We start from the raw sequence: 19,353 nt of genomic DNA, 5'->3' as shown, positions 1-19,353 counted from the left end.
CAGCCTTGCTGCTGCAGTAGCAGGTCGCTACAAAAGGAGAGTGGAATCCAGAGAGCTGACTCTGAGGCAGTGGAAGCTGGTGGAAAGAGGAGAGGCAGCGTGTGGGCAAATGAGCGAGCAAAGGACACCGTCACCATCTTTGCTGCCATGGGCAACTCGACTTGAGGTGGTGGTGAGTTGGCTGAAATGTGTGGAGGGTCACTCTGATTTTCCTGCAGGTTCAGGAAGGGGCTCCAGGTCTGGATGTGTGTTAAGGGAAGGCTGAATGGTCAGGGGTTTTTCAAGCAGCTTGTGGCTCTCTGGTGGAGGCTGCCTGCGGGCTGTGGTTCAGTAGCAGTGCCCGAGAAGACAGGATATCACTGCAGTGAGCCCCTCTCCATATATCACACAGGTGCTGCTGAGACTCTTGAGGTTTGCTGCATCTGCTTTCCTGTCTGCATGGGAAACTAAAGAGGTGCTGGTGACGAGTTTTTTGGTTTTTTATCCACAAAGCCAAGCAAGTTCCACTTTACTCATCTCTAGTATATTAACCTTTACCTGCTTATTTTACTGTTCCTCCTTCTCAGCCTCTGCTGCTATGAGAGTCTTTGCCCACTAAACTGCTCATACCTTTGCTTTCACACAGGCTGAAACAGGTCAGGCTTTGGCACTGAAGTCTTTTTTTTTTTTTTTTTTTTAATATATTTCAAAATTTTCTGTGCTGTTTCCCACCTGCAGCTTGCATTGCCATCACAACATCACTTTTCTTCCCGTTTCTTTTCTGTAATGTGAGTATAGAGCTCCTTAGCACTCAGTGAGAGCACCTCTTGGTTTTCAAGCAGACTTTCTTTATTTTTTTTTTCTTGCCAAGTGTTCTGGACACAATTCCTGCTTCTGAACTATAAAAGTTAATTGCAACCACTTCCAGTCTGGACTAAAAGAAAATGAGCCAACATAGTGATGCAAGTTTGGACTTGCTTAGAGCTGTCAGGGGGCTGTTGAGGGACTTTGGCATTGTTGTGTGGCCTCAAGTACCAGGCAGTGCTTAGACCAGATAGGCCTGTGGAAGGGGCTGTGCCATGCTGTTGGTCTGCCTGTGCCTACTGCAGTTTGAGAATAGGGTGCTGAGTACAGCTTTGGCTGGTTTGCAAGAGGTCAGTCTGGTTTTGCCGCCTTGGGTCCCTGTTTTGCAGCAAGGTCAGCCTGCGGGGTATGGCTGGTTTTCCAAACCCAAGGGCCTGTGTTGGCGGCAAGCAGAAGGGGCTAAGTGGTTTTGGGTTGCAGAGGGCTGGATTTTTTTTAAAAGATTGGGCTTGAGCAGATGTTTGCAAATGAATCACTTTCTCATCTGGCCAGAGATCAGGCTGTTTTCTGGCCTCTCGAGCACACAGAGGTCTGCCTGTGATACAACCATGTGGCTGCCAGCACTTAAAAATAAAAGGGAGCTGGGGAAGCAGCTGCACACATCTGGAGAGAGAGGACTTGTGCTGGCAAAGCTGGATTTGTGTCATTTATTCATTAGAACCTGTTTTTTATGTTAACATAGGACAGACTATTATATGGCCCAGTGTTTAATCCTAGCCTTGCTACAAAGCCCATGAGGAAGAACTCTTAAAGGTGACAGTTTTCTGCATTGGCTACTGCCTTGAAACAAGGGAATGCAAAGGCTGGAGACGAGCTGGTTTCACTTGCTGCAGTGCAGCTGGCGAGCAACAGATAAACCCTGGCTTTAGCCAGTCAACCCAAGCTCTGAAGAGTTTTCCAAGGTTTGACACTGTGGGTTTTGGTTCATTTGTATCCTGAAAGAGGGCTCCAGAGAGACATAATCATCAGGCTCACTGCGATTGTGGAAGAGAGCTTGCACTGTAATTATCTGATCCTCCCTGTTTTATGCTTGCTTCTTTCTAAGTTTGGGAACCAGTTTCTCTGCCACCTAGAGGAGATGGCACACACACTGAAGTTAGCTATAATGATATTTTTAGTTTCAAAGTTAGGAGCTGCCATTTTCCCCTTCTGTTTCGGAAGGAAAGATTTTTACCCTGTTAGAACATTTATACAGAGCTGTGTGATTCAGATCTTTTTATTCAGTGCGCTTTACTACGTGACTTTCTTGCAAAGCAGGTTAGAGAACACACAGGTTTTGGGAAGGCTGGCTGGTTGGAAAGGTTTATTTATAAGGAAGGAGTGCATGTGCTCTCCCTGTGTTTATGTGCTGGGATCTTTGTGTTATCCAGGCTACCAGATGGGTCTTCCCTGGCATCTCATCAAAGTGTGCAGCAACTAGCGCATGGCAACTGTCTTGGGTTTCCCTGCTTAAGCACCACAAGTGAAAACATTGAGATTGCCGCTGCTGTAAATGGCAGGAAAGGTGAATAATCCAACCACTACATTGTTTCCTGTATGCCACGGCAAAGCACCAAGAGATGAGCTGAGGGCTGGGGCTGCGTGTTGCTTAGCAATGCCATTCGGTGAGGCTTCCGTGAGATGGATTCTCTGCCGCTTCTGACTCTGTGCATCTCCTGCATTACAGGTATTTTCAATGTCCTCCCAAGTTTGGCCTCTTTGCTCCCATCCACAAGGTGATCCGGATTGGATTCCCGTCAACCAGCCCTGCCAAGGCAAAGAAGAGCAAACGAATGGCCATGGGAGTGTCTGCCTTAACCCACAGCCCCAGCAGCTCCTCCATCAGCTCTGTCAGCTCAGTGGCATCATCTGTTGGGGGCAGGCCCAGCCGCAGCGGGCTGGTAAGTGGCTCTTTCTACAGACTGTGCAGCCTCGACCGACTTCTTCTGTGACCTGGCTCTACAAAGTAGGAAGGTTGGGATTTTGTTTCAGCAGCTGCACTGGGGCAGCTGCTCCTTCACAGTTAATGAGATGAGGGGAGTGATTTGGGACACTTACCCATCTTACAAACAGGACTTCCTTCGTGGACATGAGTCGCAACAGGCATGGAGCAATTTTGACTGTTAAAAGAGCCTGAACTGTTATTTGCAATGGGATAAATCTCAGCTCTGCTGTCAAGAGCAGGTTTTATAAGATCGCTGCAGAAAAATGCCATTGCTTCTTGTCCCACGTGGTTGCGTAGCAGTGTGCTGCTGTAGTGGACAGCTATGCAAAAGCCCCTACAATGACTGCGTCTTACTGTGGAGGGGTGACATGTCCTGGATCACATGCCTTGTTTGGCAGGTACTCAAGAAGGCAGGCACCAGCGCAGGCAGCAATATTACTAAAAGCTCTGACTGCCGTAGTGTGTGCTGCATAGCACCTGCAGTCATCTTGGCTGGGGATGAGGGTGCAGTATCCATTACTGGGAGTGCATCCAAGCAGCCCAAACAAGTCTCCAGTTGAGATCAGTCCTTCCAGCTGAGTTGACTGTTTGGGACTGCACTGGTGCAGGTCATTAATAAAATATATTTAAGAAGGCACATGATAATCTTTCCTGACCTACTTCCCACCCCACATCCTGTCCTTTGGGAAATGGTCCTTTCATTGGAGTGTAGAAGAGCTATTGAGCTTGTGAACAGTGTCCAGATGTTTTGCGGACTTTTTAACCTCACCTGTAGGGTCCAGAGCTGGAACTGCAGCTTTGTACAGCCTAATAGATGATCAGTAATGAGCTTTATTCCAGAGTTAACAGGAGACTTCAAGCCTTTCTAGACTAGAAAGGACACAGCTTTACCCTTGTCTGTCTTTTAACTCTTTTTCCAGCTGACAGAGACCTCTTCTCGATATGCCCGAAAAATCTCTGGCACCACAGCTCTCCAGGAGGCACTGAAGGAGAAGCAGCAGCACATTGAGCAGCTACTTGCAGAGCGTGACCTGGAACGGGCTGAGGTTGCTAAAGCCACTAGCCACATCTGTGAGGTGGAGAAAGAGATTGCCATCATGAAAGCCCAACACGAGCAGGTAGGAGATGATGTGGCTTTATTGCTAGCACTCAGGTATCTGGCATCCTCTGAAAGTTTCAGGTCATGATGTTACCCCTCTGTGGCTTCCTATATGTGAAACCCGGGCTCTTTCTCCACTCCTGCTAGTGTTACATGTGCTCCCTCTGCACCAAGCCAGGAGCAGAAAAAGGGCTGTGCCAGAAAAAAGACAATACATAGTTTGTGTCTGGTGGATCGATACATTTGAACGCTGCAATGCAAGTGGAGGGCAAACTTGTTCCCTCTAGCCACCCAGTCTGGCCTTGGCTGTGACTGCATTGCAGTGGTTTTCTGATGCTGTCAGACACTGCTGAGAACATCAGCTCAGTTCATGTGTCACTGCTTTCCTGCCAGAGAGGATGTTTTTTTCACATCAATAAAGTCAAGAGGTCTGTAAGGAAACAGGCTGATCATATTGGGTGTTGTTTTGCACAAGCATTTGAGTTGTTTGTGCTGTTTGTCAGTATGTGGCTCTTCAATGACTGCTGTTGCCCTGAATTCCTTGCTCATGTTTATAAAGCCCAATCAGCTACTAGGGAGCAGGGATGGCACTGTATATCTTTGTGCGGTGGGCCATACCAGCCTGTCAGAAATGCAGGAGAAATTGTCAGCTTGCAGTTGATTTGCCATCTTCCTTCTGTATAGTATTTTCCAGTAATTACCAGTAACAAATGAATGAATGCGAGTCTGGAATGTCTCTCTTGCTGGTAATTGGTAATTGCACCTGGTAATTTCAGACCAGATTTTCAAAACTGTTCAGACTTGAAGGTCTTAATCAGAGCTGGATTCTCCAAAGGGTTCAAGTCAGGCACTGAAGCATGGATCAAATTTAGCTGCTGGAGATGGAATAATTTTTTTCTTTTTGATACGTATATACTGAGCTCTTTGAAAAATCTGCCTTCTTACCCTAGCATCCTCTGAAACAGATCACCAGAACCTCCTGTTCCCTTCTTCTGATCCTTTTTTAAACAACTCTGTACTTCAAGCGTTGTTAACTTTTGTGGCTTGGGCTCTTTTTTTTGCTGCAGTACGTCGCGGAGGCAGAAGGAAACCTCCAGCGAGCACGAGCCCTGGTCGATGGGATGCAGAAGGAGAAGATTGAGCTGTTGAACCAGCTGGAAGAGGAGAAGAGGTAAAGCAGGAATTGGATGGGTGTGGAGGAGGTGAAGTAATGGGGGAGATGAGACTCTTACTCAAGAACATCATTCATTGGATCTTAGAAGAAAGTGACTAGGAAAGTCATCTTTGGATGCCTTCCAGTACCTCAAATATGTTGTGTTTCACTCTCTGGGCCACTGTTGTCTGCCTGCATGTAAGGAGGGGGTGCACCATTTCAGGGAGTGGGAAGTCTACAACACTTTTGCTGCAGTTGCACATCCGATATGTCTCTTGTCTGGGGTTGGGCATCCACTGCTGTGACTGTCCCTCTTTGCTGACAAACTGTTGCTAATCACAACTGAGCAGTGAAGTATTTCCAATTAGTCTTGTACATTCCTGTGTCTTTACAGGTCTTAGAGGAGATTTGATGCTGTATCATTCAGTGGGGTTGCAGTGAGCTATTTTTTGTGACATGACCAGCCTCAGTTTTTTTGAATATGCTCAGCTGAACCTGCCCCACTGTTGCAATGCAATTGAAAAGCAGAAAACAAACAGCCAGCCAGGACAGCTCATACTTATACTTGGGATAGGGGCAGCTCTGTTTTTTGCCAAAAGGAGTTTTGTGATTTGACATGCTTTCCTGCCAAATGCATGTAGCACTTTTTAAGAAGAAGGGGGAGAAAAAAAAAAAGCACCATCAGCTTCTATTCCTGATTAGGACTCTTAAGGGCTGGCACTTCTGTGATGACCTTCATAAATATTTGACAGGCGGTTTGCATGTCCAAAAGCATTTGACCATGGTGAATGTTGCGCTGACAATACAGTGGTGGCCAACAGCTGATCTACCGCTGCCAGCAGAAGACCAAATAATCTTGCTGTCCTGTTGGGCAGTGAAGTTATTGAGGGTTTCCAGCCATCTTCCCTGTTGTTCAGTTCCCAACACAAAGGAGAAGCAGCATTATTTGCCTGAAGGCTCCAGTAATATCAGTTACTCTGAGATCTGATATCCTGACCAAACTCAGCTGTGTCACCGTGTAAAATGGAATTACTCAGTAAAGGTGGGATTAACTCGTGGCAAGAGTGTGGACAGTGACAAAGCCTTGCAGTATAAAATAAGAGTACTAAGGATGCAGTATAAAATAACGGTACTGGATAATAAACGGAACTGTGCAGGTTGGGCCATCCTAAACCCCTAACCTTTTGTACAACCTGGCTTTCCGAAAGACCACTTCTTTCCCCTCTATTTGTGATCTTAAGGGCATTTCTTCTGAGGAAGGGAAGTCAACCTGGACTCAGCCTTGCTGTAGTGTGTGATTCATCATCTCCCCACGTCCCAGAGGCCCCATCCATGTATATATGATGATGCATACATTTCCTCTCTGGATAAGAGTGAAGATGAATTTGTCATTCTTGGAGTCCAGTTGCTCCAAATATATATAATTAAACTCTTCAGTGGGAATAGAAAGACATTTCTGTGTATTAAGTAACTGAAAACAGCGTTGATTTCAATTGAGCGATGCCCCTCCTGAGGACGAATTGTTCTTTCGTGCATAAGTCTCTCCATTCTCCTAGCAGACAGCTCACTTTCCCAGCTCCAGGAGGCCCTTTAACCCAAGACAGCTGAGTTACTTTTCTAAATATCAACAGATGCCTCCTCTAATTAGAGGAGGTTTAGACAAGGAAGCTTGTTTATGAAGTTAGATATGTACACTCACAGCTATTGTTATCTGTAACAGAATCGGGGTCCTGACATCTGGCTACCAGCTCAACATCCTCGTTATTGACTTTTTTAGAATTAATAAGGAGAATGAAGAGAACTGAATTTAACAGAAAATTGAATTATTTTGTATTTTCACTGGATTTTCTCTTCAGACTTTGCAAAAGAGTTCTAGGCATGTCTGCATTTATGCTTGTGGTTTTATGTGCATTTTCGCATGACTGCCCTGTACAATATCTGGTGAATGCTTTTCTGCCGGGGTAGCTCACCATTTCCATGTTGTGGAAACATTAAGCGTTGCCCACCCTCGGCTCTGAACCCCTTGGAATATTTTGTATGGACCCTGTGCATTTGGCACAGGAATTGCCCAGTGCTCGACTGCAGGATAACAAGGTCTAAGTAAATCAGTGAAACCTGGTTGTGGCTTTCAACGTTTTCATGATCCCAGTGTCAGTGAACAGTAGCTGTGCTGGCTGAGAGGTGGCGCTTCAGAAACAACACGTTGTGAGCATGTACTGTGCAAGAAGGCAAACGTTTGCTATGTGGAAGGCTTGCTTATTAACTGTCCTGCTGTTTAGCTTCTGCTGAGCTGTTTGTAGTCAAAGGGTGTCTGTATCAGTCTCCTCTCAGACTTCACTTGTGCAGGGAAGGCCCATGTATAATGGCTGCTTAAAAATAGGATGCTGATCTTTGTGTCTTTTCCCTTCCACAGGAAAGTGGAGGACTTGCAGTTCCGTGTGGAGGAAGAATCTATTACAAAGGGAGATCTGGAGGTAATTCCTAACACTCTTACCAAAATGTGGAGTCAGAACCTGAAAACTGCATGTGGGGTCTCACTCAAGTAATTTCTGCCACCTTTTGCTCAACTCTCAACAATACTTTATCCTTATTGATGGCTTTGGGCCTGCTGTGAAACACCATGGTATAAGCTGTGAAGATTGTTCTTTCGTATGTTGCCCAATGACTAATAATGTTAGGAGCTGCCTAGAATTAATCACATGCAGCCAGCCTGGCTTTTAAAGTCATCATGAGCTGCCAAGCCATGTTTAAAAGTCTGACTGTATCCAAATGCATTTCAGCATATGTTTTTCGACTGTAGAAATGAACTGACTGCTCAGTCACTGTCCCTGCAGTGTCCTGCTATTAGCAGCTAATGGGCATGCACGATCTCCCGGTCAGATGCAGTTCTGCTCCAGCCAAAATGCCACGTATTGTTAGACCTGCGTTATCCTTGTGTGGTGTCATCTGCCTGCAAGTGTGGAGTTTGACACTGGGATACCCATCCATTTGGGAGGGCTGCTGCTTGGAGCGATGCTGTTGCAGTGAACATTGTGCTAGCTGAAGTAGTGTTGAGAGCTTGCCCTCGAGTGGGAGGCTTTTCTGTAGGGGGAAAAAAAGGAAAAGAAAATATTTCTGCGAAAGCAAGGCTCTGCTCTACGCATATAAATCAAGGGACTTTCCCTTATCTTTAGCTAGAGTGCTAGGCCAGAAATGTCAAGGGACCTGCCTCTGTGCTTCACTGTCAGTCATATCAATAAAAGCCCAGGAAAATGGGAAAAACAGGCAATGGAGTACATTGCTATGGGTTTGACCCTCTTGGCATAACCCTCTTCTCTTTATCCAGAAGCTGAAGCAGAGTAATGTGTTTGACAGTGATCAGCAATGCACTGATAGCAGATGTTTGCTAAAAGACAGCAAGTACAGTTTCTGCCTACTGTGTGCGTGCAAAATCAAGGTTTCTGTTGATTCCTGAGCTTAGATGGTAGGTTTCTCCCAGTGCTTTAAAGAAGAGTGACTGATCCATCCATCATTTGCCCCGAGAGCAGTAAGTTATCCTTGTGTAAGCTTTAAATGTTTAAGCCTGGCTGTGTAATAAAGGTAATAGGACCAGGGCTAGCTACCAGTTCAGATATATTCAAAAAAAAAAAAAAAAGCAAGCCACCACATTTTAGCAAGATTGTAAGCTCCTGTGACTGCAGGTCCCAAACTGAGGATAGATCTGGTTTTTGTTTGGGCTGGGAAGGAATTGCTTTGCAATGGGGATGTGGCTAAGCTTCTTGCAGGCTGCCAGGGTCCTGTCCTTACTTCCACGTTTGTCTGTACAGGAGAACAAATAACTTCTCAGGGAAGTGTCATAGAGCAGCTTGGTTTTCTACGGTCCAGAGAACTGGGATGTTCCCCATGAGCCCAACACCTCTGTGTTACGGTGCTGTGGAAGGTGAAAGCAATTGCAGGAAAACCAAACCTTTTAAGAAAGGCTTTTTATGGTAGAAGACAGTGGTTTATAGGAAATACTAACCTCTTCAAGGAACTACCTCAATCTTATCTCCTGGAACCTGCATCATGCCTTGAACACCAGCGAGAAGTCAGTCTGTAATTTGTGAATAGTAATTTAAGGCTAATAGCTAGAATTAAGTCTGAAATTCAGATATGAACTTCAAAGTGCAGGAAAACTTCGGATTTGAGGCTCTGAGTCATACTGGCTAGGCAAACCAATCTGCAGAAAGAAAGAAACAATACAAGACTTGATGTGAATCCAAGGACTGTAAAACAGTTGATCTAACTTTCTTCCCTGATTGTTTTTCTCCTCTATTTTCATGTGTTTTTCCAGACTTGGAAAATAGCAAGATGGGTAGATACTGAGCAGGAATATCAGGTGGAATTGAGATAGCTTGGCTGGGAATCAGGAGTCTTGAGAGAGTCCCTTGGGGAGATTTAGAGGTTAGTTTTGTAGTAGGTCGTTATCTTCAGGTAACCAGTATCTGACGTACTGCCGCCAATTAAGGTAATAACGAAAGTTTGTGTTTCTGAAGTTTCATATGGGGATTTTGAACCAGTGTAGATTGAGGGCAAATTCACTGGTATCAATAAAATAATTGTTCCTGTAAATAAAATCAAGCCTGGACCTCCATCCTGAGATGTGGATCTTTGAGCTTTGCGGAGAGCAGGAGAAGCCACTTGGCATAACATCAAATGTCTCTTTTTTTTTTTTATTATTATTATTTTTTTTTTTTTATTAGGATGCGTTCAGCCAAATTTTGCACTTAAGTAGTATTATCTGGAGGTCTTAATAATGTTTGGGGGTTTTCCCCCTTCAGGGCTCAAATAGACAATATAAAATATGGAGCCGTCTGAATATATCTGGCAGTTGAGACCATGACCATCTATGAATATATGTATAATGATGTCTTTCAAGTCATAAGAGAAAACATGGATGTTTACAAACTTCAGTTTCCATTGCTTGTACATAACTAACCAAAACTTCCTTTATTGTAGGAAAGGGCAGAAAATCCATAAAACTGGTTCCAGTAGAAGGAGGGGGAGGCAATTAATTACGTGGGAAATGAAGGGCAGAAAATGGGGGTAGCAAAAAATGGTTCTGATCAGATTTGTTTGTTTTCTAGGAGGTCTAATTCCAAGGAAAATGTTGGTTTTGTAAGCTAAAAAAATGTGAAGGCCAGAGTCTGCATGCATTTTCCCATGTCTCCTCTCCTCTTTTATTATTTATGGGAAATTTTACATGATATTACAGTGGTTGTTGTGGAGTCCTGAGGTTTGCCACCGAGTGCAGCTATATGGTATTTCTGCTTTAAAAGTGATGGGCACTGAAGCAACGCCCCGAGTCAATGCTTCCCTTGTGCATAGTTTAACCATCTGTCTAAAAAAAACAAAAAAAAACAAATATAAAACGGTGGTTCTGTTTTCTTGTGTGCAAGGCTGTTAGAGTTTTAGTGTGCAAAAATCACTTTGAAGTTTATAGCAGCCTGATTCAAACCTAAAGCACTGATTTACGTAACAGGTTTGGTATCTAAATTTCTCTGATTTGCTTTGTGCAGTGTATTTTGGGTTTTAGCAACGTGCTATGTACAGCATGACCTGCTTTCCCCTCCCCCCTGCTTAGTGCAGTGTTCAAGCTGTCTCTGGAGCAAAAAGAAGATGGGAACTTCGAACTCTTTTCAGTCTACCTCGTGATTCTTCTTGAGGAGAGATGCAGAGAATCATTGCAAGATCTTTGCATTTTCTCATGTGGTGCAAAGGTCTTGTGCTGGTGGTCTGCAGTGGTGGGAGCTTTGCTTTTTAGGAAAAGCCCTCTGTATAGTCTTGATGCAGGGAAACACTGAAGCAGCTTTCTAATGCAGAGGATCGTTTTCCCATCACAGGTTCAATTTTCTTGTGAATAGCCACTATGAGTACCATGTAAAATCCCGCAGTGACCATTTTCTGTTTGGTTGGATTTTTCCTGCTTGTTTCGATCTTTATTCTCCTCCTGTTGTGAACTGCCTTTCCTTGTCTTGTACACGGAAGATGATGTTGCAGCCTTCTCTTTCCCTCTCTTTCTCTCTCTCCCACCCCCCTTTTCCCATCTCCGCTATTCTGTTTTTTCCCTATGTGTGACCAGACTCAGACGCAGTTGGAGCATGCCCGAATACGGGAGCTCGAGCAGAGCCTGCTGTTTGAGAAGGCACAGGCTGAAAAACTCCTCAGAGAATTAGAGGACACCAGGGTAATCGACCCCTACTTGCCCTGCCTGCAGAACAGTGCGCTTGCCCCCTGCGTTGATGCTCATGATGCCTTGCTTTGGGGTTTTTTTCTTTTGGGTCTTGTGGGGTTAATTGATTTTGGCTTGGTTTTAAGCTTCCCTGATGTTTTGTTTGGTTTTTGTTTGCTCTCTCTCCTGGAAATAGTAGTATGATATAATTTCTAGCTTTGCTTCATGTGTGGGGACTTGTTTCTCAGATTGAGTTTGCTTCTCTGCCCCATGCCACCATTTGACACATGAGCTCTTCACAATTCATTTTTCAATTAACATGCTAGAATAATATCTGCACTCTGCACAATTCATCCTGCCTTGAGGCTTTCCCAGGCTGTAATGGGAAATAACATTGCAATCAGCATTCCCTTTGTCCCCCCTCCAGCTGTGGGAGCTGCCACCTGAAACAGAAGATACTGGTGAGGGCAGGTGGACCAGCTCTGATCCTTGGCCATGCCTGCAACAGGACAGGCTGCCCAGGTGAACAGCACACCCGATCCTAAGAGCAGCCAGATGTGGAAAGGGCTTTTTCATCCTGGTGTGGTGTGGGAAGGGGCAAACTTGCTACAGTGAGCTTGTTTCTCACCAATGGTTTTTAGAGCTGTAGAAAACACAAAGGTGAGGTTCTCCAAAAGGGCTAAATGATTTGAATGCCCCCGTGCCCATCTAAAATAAAAATCCCCCAGCCTCCTGGGCTGATGATTAGTGGGGAAAATGGCAATTGAAGTGAAATGGAATTGATCGCTTGTGTTTTGGCTTGGTTTCCTTGTGTCTTCTGCTTTTTTCTGATTCATCTAGTCAGATCTCTTCTTCTCCATCCATAGCTGCAGTACCCTGAACTCCCTGTGACGAGCAGGTTGTTCAGCCCTGTTCGGTTGCATTCAGATTGTAAGACATTGATCCATAGCCCTTATGCTCAATGTTAACCGTGGCCAGATTTATTGTCTTGCATCCTCTAGCCTTCTACCTTATTTTCACTTTACTAATAAAATCTAACAAGTACTCATGTGTAAAAATCCCTTTTCCTTTTTACACCAGGGTAAACAAATTACAATGCGGAAGAGAGGTCTGTAGGCTGAGGATTGCTGAGCAATAAAGGAAACACGATGTGCTTGATGCTGGTTTCAATGCTTGTGATATTCCTGCATGTGTAGTCACATTTCCTCTGTGCATCATCTGGCAAGATGCCTAGGCTGGAAATGTAATGCCCTTTCAGGACATTATTTTTTCATAAACTCCTGTTGCTCTCTAGCGAATTTCCAGGGTTGTTTCAAAGACGTGTGTTTTTCTGTGGAATATGAGAGGTTCATATGAGAAAAAACAAATTGCAATTGGCACAAAGACATAACTGTTAGAGTGACCGGTGATGGTTACCCTGGTGCAAAACTGTACTCAGATTGGAGGGTGCTGGGTATTATTTTCCTGTTTATTTGAACTCTGACTAATGTACTTTGGATTTACTTCCACTGGAGCACACTTTCTAAAAGGAAGGATGCAAGGATGAGAGGTGGGGACTGACTTTGTCTTCTCTGTCATGTTGCAGTTAACGACGGTAGCAGAGAAGTCCAGAATCCTGCAGCTGGAGGAGGAGCTGAGCCTCCGGCGCAGTGAGGTGGATGAGCTTCGGCAGTGCCTCAGGAGTTCTCACCAAGCAGAGACCCCAGAACATAACCTTGGCTTGCAGTCAGAAGCTCTTCGGCTACGAGATCAGCTGCTGTCTGCCAACAAGGAGCATCAGAAGGAGAGCAGCCAGCTAAAGGAGAAGTATGAGAAGACATTAAAGAAGTACCAGCAGGAGATGGAGAAGCTGAAATCAGTCAATGAGAAGTACTCACAGGAAATTGTTGACCTAAAGCATAAAGTTCAGCAAGCCACTAATGAGAACATGGGGCTCATGGACAACTGGAAGTCCAAGTTGGACACGTTAGCTTCTGACCACCAGAAGTCTCTGGAGGACCTGAAAGCCACACTGAACACAGGCCCTGACACTCAGCACAAGGAGATCGTGGAACTCAAGGCAGTGGTGGAGAGTATAAAGATGGAGCACCAACTTGAGTTGGAAAACCTGAAAGCAAAGCATGACATTGAGACGGCTGTTCATATAAAGGAGAAAGAGAGTCTGAAACTGAAGTTGCAGGAGGCTGTGGATGAAGTGGAAAAAAGCAACAGCAACTGGAAAATGCAACTGGAAACAAAAAGCAATCAGCACCTTCTTGAGCTGCAGGATGTGAAGGACAAGTGTCGAGATGCTGAGCTGAGGGTGCATGAACTGGAGAAACTTCATGGTGAATATAAAGATCAGACACAAGCGATAGCTTTCCTGAAAGAGCAGATTTCTTTGGCTGAGAAGAAGATGTTGGACTATGAAACGTTACAGAAAACAGAAGCCCAGAGCAAACAGGAGATCCACAGACTGCAGGAAAAAGTGCTTGTCTTAGAGAACAAGCTACAGTCCATGGAGGCCCTGCATCCTTCTCAGCATGCAAACGTATGACTTCTGGGTCATTTTGCTTGTTTATCATCGCTGTTAGTAACACGTTCTTGGAGTAGCCCTCAGCTGCTGCCTTGTTCAGTTTTCTGAGACTTTTATGCCTCAGAGTATCTGAATGTTTTTACCTCCCATTGATAGTGCTTTTTCTGCACGGCATCTCTATGCTGTCTTCCCACTTTTGAAAGTCAGTACAGTGGCACAATTAGAAGAAATAAGAGTCAGGAGAAGCAAGTGGGCCCCATCTGGGCTTGAAGGCACATGAGTGCAGTGGCAGCAGAATAGGGCTATCATGGTTTGTCAGGGCTGGGCTCTCATCCTGAGCAAGCAGCGTTCATAGCTGAAAAAGCATCATTTCTACAATAGAGCTCTTGTCCTCCAAGGAGCTGCAGCAGCCTTAGTGCGTTACTGAGCAAGGGCCTTTAGGGGTGGGTGGAGGGCAGAGTGGAAGAAGAGTCATTGCACATGCTGAGATGGAGCACATAGCTTGCTCAGCACGTGGAGCGTGGTTTGAGAGCCTCAGGGACTGAGCTCGTGGCGTTGGGTGGGCAGTGTGTGCCAGCAATGCAGCAGAGGCAGTGGGGAGGCTTCACGGCATGTACGTGGGAGACAGAGGTATGTTGACTCTGAGGGTTATAGTGGAAGAGCTGCTGGCACAGGTCAGGGTGGCACCAGGCTGGGGAAATAAAATGCCTGATTGCATACTAGTCCTGAGCCTCCCAGGGAAGAACAGAATAAAAGCAGTAATAATATGAAGAGGTCTGTTTTCTGCAGCCGTTGTCTTTTTAAGTTATCCTCATTATTTTTACTGTTTGCAACAGGATGCCATCCTGCCTTTGTGCATGGCACAGGGTCATGTGGCTGGCTTTGCACTAGAGTGAGATGGCTACTCATGGCTCTAGGCTGAACCCCTATTTGTGTATGGATTTTGCATGAGCAATGAGCAAAACCCCAACTTACAAGTTGTCCCTGTGGGGGTGCAGAAAATGAAAATAAGCCATGAAATGTACACATTTTAAGAATGCTCATTTGAAATCTGTTGCTGGCAACGTAGTCACCGTTCTAGGCTGAGGTGTCAATGAAGTGAATGTAATGCCTATGTTTCATTTGCCCAGGTGAACAGCCCCATAGAGACCAGTTGCACCTCTAGGCAGCACAGTTAAGCCCATGAATTACTTTTGGTCAAATCAGAGCTTCCTGCCTGCAAAAAGGCACACTGAACTGGACAGGAGAGGCAAGAGCTGAAGGAGGAATCCACAGCTTTAATGGTGTTTCAGGGGTTGCTCCAACAGGTTTCATCTGGTAAAGACAGTTGTGAACAATAAGTACAGCCAGGACCCTGGGAAAAGGAGGTTGTTATTACAATATGTCACATGTTATAGCAAATACTCAAACAGGAATGATTGTAAAAGAAGAAGCTGGAGGCTTTTCCAGAGCCTTTTAGATTAAATGAGAAGCCTTTGGGGGATATTGACATTGGATTAGAATTGGGGAGTCTTGAAATAATTATTTTAACTATGTGTCAATTAAAATCAGGAAAATGTGGGAAGAAATGCATGGGTGAAAGCCTTTGAGTATCACAGTGCAAATTCTATTTTTAAATGTCTTAGCTAATTTAATGTGACTGCAGTATTGACTATCCAAGTATTTTAAACAGATGTGTCTTGTGACAGTCTTGCCTAGACCTTTAAAGTAAGAACCACAACTGTGCTTCCAAAAAGCAGTTAAATAGTGGGGGGGGGGTTTCCCGCACCAGAAGTATATCAGGCAGTGTATTTCCCCTTTGGGTGTGCTCCTGCTTCTGTTAGACGAATCCTGTGGGCCACTGAAGCTCTTGGGGACTGACTGTGGGGCTTTCAGCAGCAGCTGCCTGACCTGGGGCATGTGCTGAGGTCCCACTGAAGGGCTGAATTGTGTCCTCTGCACTGGAAAGCTTGGCCGTGAGCTCGGTGGTCTCTGTTGCGGTATAGACAGAATGGGAAAAAGGCAGAATCCTCTATATGGACCGGCATTTGCTTGTTAATATTTGTATTAATATATTCATTCTCTTATAAATATTCTTTTATCAGTGTTTTATTCCTGGTTCTATAACTTTGGACACAGATTTTCAGAAGGTGAGGAACTTGTTGAGTGATAGGTCTCAAGCTGAATGCTGAAGAGCCTTTGCCCCTGAGTGTTTGCCATGATTATTAGAGCAGCTTTTCCATCTGTGTGCAAACTCAGAGCGTGTGAAAGCCGGGACAAGGGCTTCCCAGGAAAACCTGATCTCTTTTCCCTCCAGAGCGAATCTCACCGTTGTGCTCAGTGCCTGTTGTGTGCAGGCGCTCTCCGATGGTACCAGTTAGCTTTCAGCAGTACCCAGCTGTAGAAGTGACTCTTCAAAAGCTTTTGTTTCCTTCTCAGGAAGGACGTAAAACGTGGTAACCAGAGTACTGGATACACTTCTGGTTTGGATGGGCTTTTGTGGTTGTTAACTTTGCTTTGAATCTTTGGGTAAAGGGCTGGTTTACATCTCATATTTTACATTTATTTCAGATGATTGAAACTAATGATATTTCAGAAGAAAAGATAAAGATGAAGCAGACTGTGGAAGGTATGGAATTTTCTTGGGTTTTTTCTTGGAACACCCTGTTCTAGTGACTTGGGTGCCTTCCCTTTCTCTGACTTTCTGCTCTTGCAGCGATGGCTGTGTGGAAGGGGCTTAGGAAACTTTCAGATTTTGCTGGATGGCATTTGTTGTCTGGGTTTTTTTTCATCTTCTAATGTGGCTGAGCATATGCAAGGGTGGATGTTTTCACCTGTGTTACACACTATCCCCATGTAGATGGTGCAGGTTGGAGCCAGGTCTGGGGAGATGGGCACAATTCCATCCCATCACTGGTTTTTGCAGCAGGTGAAATCCAGACATTAAATGTAATTTGTTCATAGGAGAGGACTGCTAATGGTAGATATTAATGGCTTAAAATAATGGGGGTTACTTTTATTAATTAAGCTTACTATAAATCAAATCCATCCTTTTAACAAAGCATAAAATTTGTGCACTCAGAAATTTTGTGTAAAGTAGCTTTGGGATTGAACTGCACTCAGCCTTCTTGACAAAGAGGGTGAGCAGTAACCCCTGGGCTGAGCAACAGCAGAGCTGGCAAGGCTGGAGCTGGATGGCCCAGGTAGTCTCTGTTAGGGGCAATGTCCTACCACATTGCTGTGCGTGGCATGTGCTTTTGGGGTCTGTGAAAGATTTGGGGCTGTTGCAAGACACCCAAGGTGCTTCCAGATGACATCTTCCCTTGCTCATTCCCAGGAGGGTCATATTTCTTCATTTTTCCTTAGGGTTGGGGTGTTTTTTAGCAGAAAACATTATCAGTGTAGATCACAAAGGTGATCTCTAAAGAACTAACTTGTCACTTCTCTTTTCAAGTGCCATTTGGCTTATGACAGCATATCTTTTTCTCAGTTATTTGCTTCTGAGGAGTCTGTTCTCTGCAAAGCCCTTGTTAAAGTCCACCTGAGGATGCAGCAAACTAAACGGAGGTTACTGGGGATTTTACTGGCTTAAATTTCAGTTAATAGAAATTTTGTTTAGTTTGAGTGTCTGTCCAGCTGTTTGTGGATCCAGACATAAGTGTTTTGTCCATTTCTATCTGCCCTCAATGCTAGCTAGGCAATGTCAGTTGGCCTCGTCACTGTCTTCACAGATACAAGATTACATATATGCTATACCAAATTGTATGCTGATTGGCAGGTATTCTTGCCTAGTGAGGGCAGAGTAACTAGGTTCAGCAGCCACTGCTCTTAAAATGACCACTCAGTCCATGTGTGTGTTGTTTCCACACTGAATAAGCCATATGTAGATGTACTAAACCCAACAGTTTGGACTTGAGCCACAAAAGCATCATACTTCACGTCTACAGCTCTGAGTGTGGAAACGCATCAGTTCCAGAAAATGTTTTTAAAAACTGTCTCTGCCTCCCAATGTAGGAGGTAACACAAAGAAATAGAATCGTAGGATCATTTAGGTTAGAAAAGACCTTTAAGATCATTGAGTCCAAGTATTAACCTAAGACTACAAAGTCCACCACTAAAGCAGGTCCCTAAGCACCACCTTACATTTCTTCTAATACCTCCAAAGATGGTGGCTTAACCATTTCCTTGGGCAGCCTGTTCCAGTGCTTGATAACCCTTTCAGTTATCAGGCAATTCAGTTATCAGATGAAATTTTTCCTGATATCCAGTCTAAAGCTTCCCTAGTGCAACTTGAGGCCATTTCCTTTTGTCCTATTACTTGTTACCTGGGAAAAGAGATCAACACCTACCTCACTAATCATGCTGAAAGTTCCTTTCTATATTTCTATTAACATTTTATTCTGTCTTCTTTACCCACCGCTTCCTTGCGGCTGCTTTCTGAAGCCTGGCTGATATGGCTTCCCAGCTGCATATCCTGTCTCCTAATGCCTGGATGGTGGGGAGGTGCAGTGAGAAACACCTACTGTCTGTCTCCTGCTGTTTCTCTGCCATTGTGGGGTGCCACCACCATGCCCCTGTCACACCCTGACCTGTGCCATACACTCTATACCTTCCTGATTTGCACAAAACATTTTCCGAGCTTCTCATCTTTTTCTTGTCTTTTCATTCTCCCACAGACCTCCAAGACAAGCTGAGTAAAAGAGACAAAGAGGTGTCATCACTCGTGTCCCAGACTGAAACTCTAAGGGCCCAAGTAAGTGGTAAGTTTCCGTAATCCAATGCTGGTAGGAACCAGGTGTTTCCCTGCTCGTCCTCTGTACTGGTGGTGAACAAGGGCCCAGGTGCTGAAATGGTCTGGTGTAAAACGTGACACTGCCTGTCTTTTAATGGATATTGTTGGTAAAATTCATTCAGGGGTTTCAGTCTCTTTTCAGGAGTTGAACACAAACACTGCAGAAGATATTTGTACCCTAGGAATATTTGGACTCATTGAATGTCAAAAGCTGAAAGAGGCAGAAGTAAATTGAGATGAGCATGTTGTTTCAGAGAGCTCCCCTTAAACAGGGCTAGATTCAGAGCTAACCAGGTCTGTTCTGTTAGGAGTGGGAACTGGGGAAAGGCAAAAAGCAGAAATGTAAGTAAAGGACTAAGTGACCTTTCTTCCCCCCTGTATCCTCTGCCTCTCGTAGCTTTGGAAAATAAATGCAAAATGGCAGAAAAGAAGGCTGATTTGGTGTTAAAAGAAAAGAAGAGGCTGGAAGGTGAACTGGAAGCCTTGAGCAAGAAAACACACGATGCTTCAGGGCAACTGGTCCTGATTAGCCAGGAGCTACTCAAGAAGGAAAGGTCAGTCTGAAGGACGGAGCTGGAGGCAGGGGACTCTGTGTCTGTTCATTCAGGGTGCTGTAACTTACCACCAAAAGAAATCTAGAGGGTGAATTGTTGAAGTCCAGCCCCCAGCTTTCCCGTTCTTTAGAGATACTCATGTGGGCATTTGGTTAAAATTGGGCTGTGAATTATCAAAGGGACTGCCCTTTCACTGCTTGCCAGGAGCTACAAGACAGCTCAGTGCTATGTAGGTGCTGAATGAAGTCATTGACAAGCTAGCCAAGCTGGCTGCTGCCCTGCGCTGAAATACGGTGCCCTGTGC

The 19,353-nt window shown here is 44.8% G+C and overlaps 1 protein-coding gene across 10 annotated transcripts in view; it reads left to right on the top strand.

Annotated features, from left to right (window-relative positions):
• CLIP2 (CAP-Gly domain containing linker protein 2) overlaps positions 1–19,353 on the top strand; it is a 101,080-nt gene that overhangs the window by 72,229 nt on the left and 9,498 nt on the right. For 4 of the 10 annotated variants that reach the window (XM_055714268.1, XM_055714256.1, XM_055714248.1 and 1 more), the window contains 10 exons: positions 2,510–2,723; positions 3,688–3,885; positions 4,934–5,037; positions 7,433–7,493; positions 11,120–11,224; positions 12,795–13,739; positions 15,809–15,853; positions 16,275–16,332; positions 18,380–18,463; positions 18,893–19,049. In XM_055714268.1, coding sequence (XP_055570243.1) covers positions 2,510–2,723; positions 3,688–3,885; positions 4,934–5,037; positions 7,433–7,493; positions 11,120–11,224; positions 12,795–13,739; positions 15,809–15,853; positions 16,275–16,332; positions 18,380–18,463; positions 18,893–19,049 — 1,971 coding nt within the window. The remainder of the gene's footprint in view (positions 1–2,509; positions 2,724–3,687; positions 3,886–4,933; positions 5,038–7,432; positions 7,494–11,119; positions 11,225–12,794; positions 13,740–15,808; positions 15,854–16,274; positions 16,333–18,379; positions 18,464–18,892; positions 19,050–19,353) is intronic. The other 6 variants (XM_027806209.2, XM_027806205.2, XM_055714272.1 and 3 more) reach the window with 4 other exon arrangements.

This window comes from Falco cherrug, chromosome 1 (genome assembly GCF_023634085.1).
Source record: "Falco cherrug isolate bFalChe1 chromosome 1, bFalChe1.pri, whole genome shotgun sequence".
Classification (NCBI taxonomy): Eukaryota; Metazoa; Chordata; class Aves; order Falconiformes; family Falconidae; genus Falco; species Falco cherrug.
Note: the sequence above shows the minus strand (reverse complement) of the source record. Positions and strands in the feature narration are given on the sequence as shown.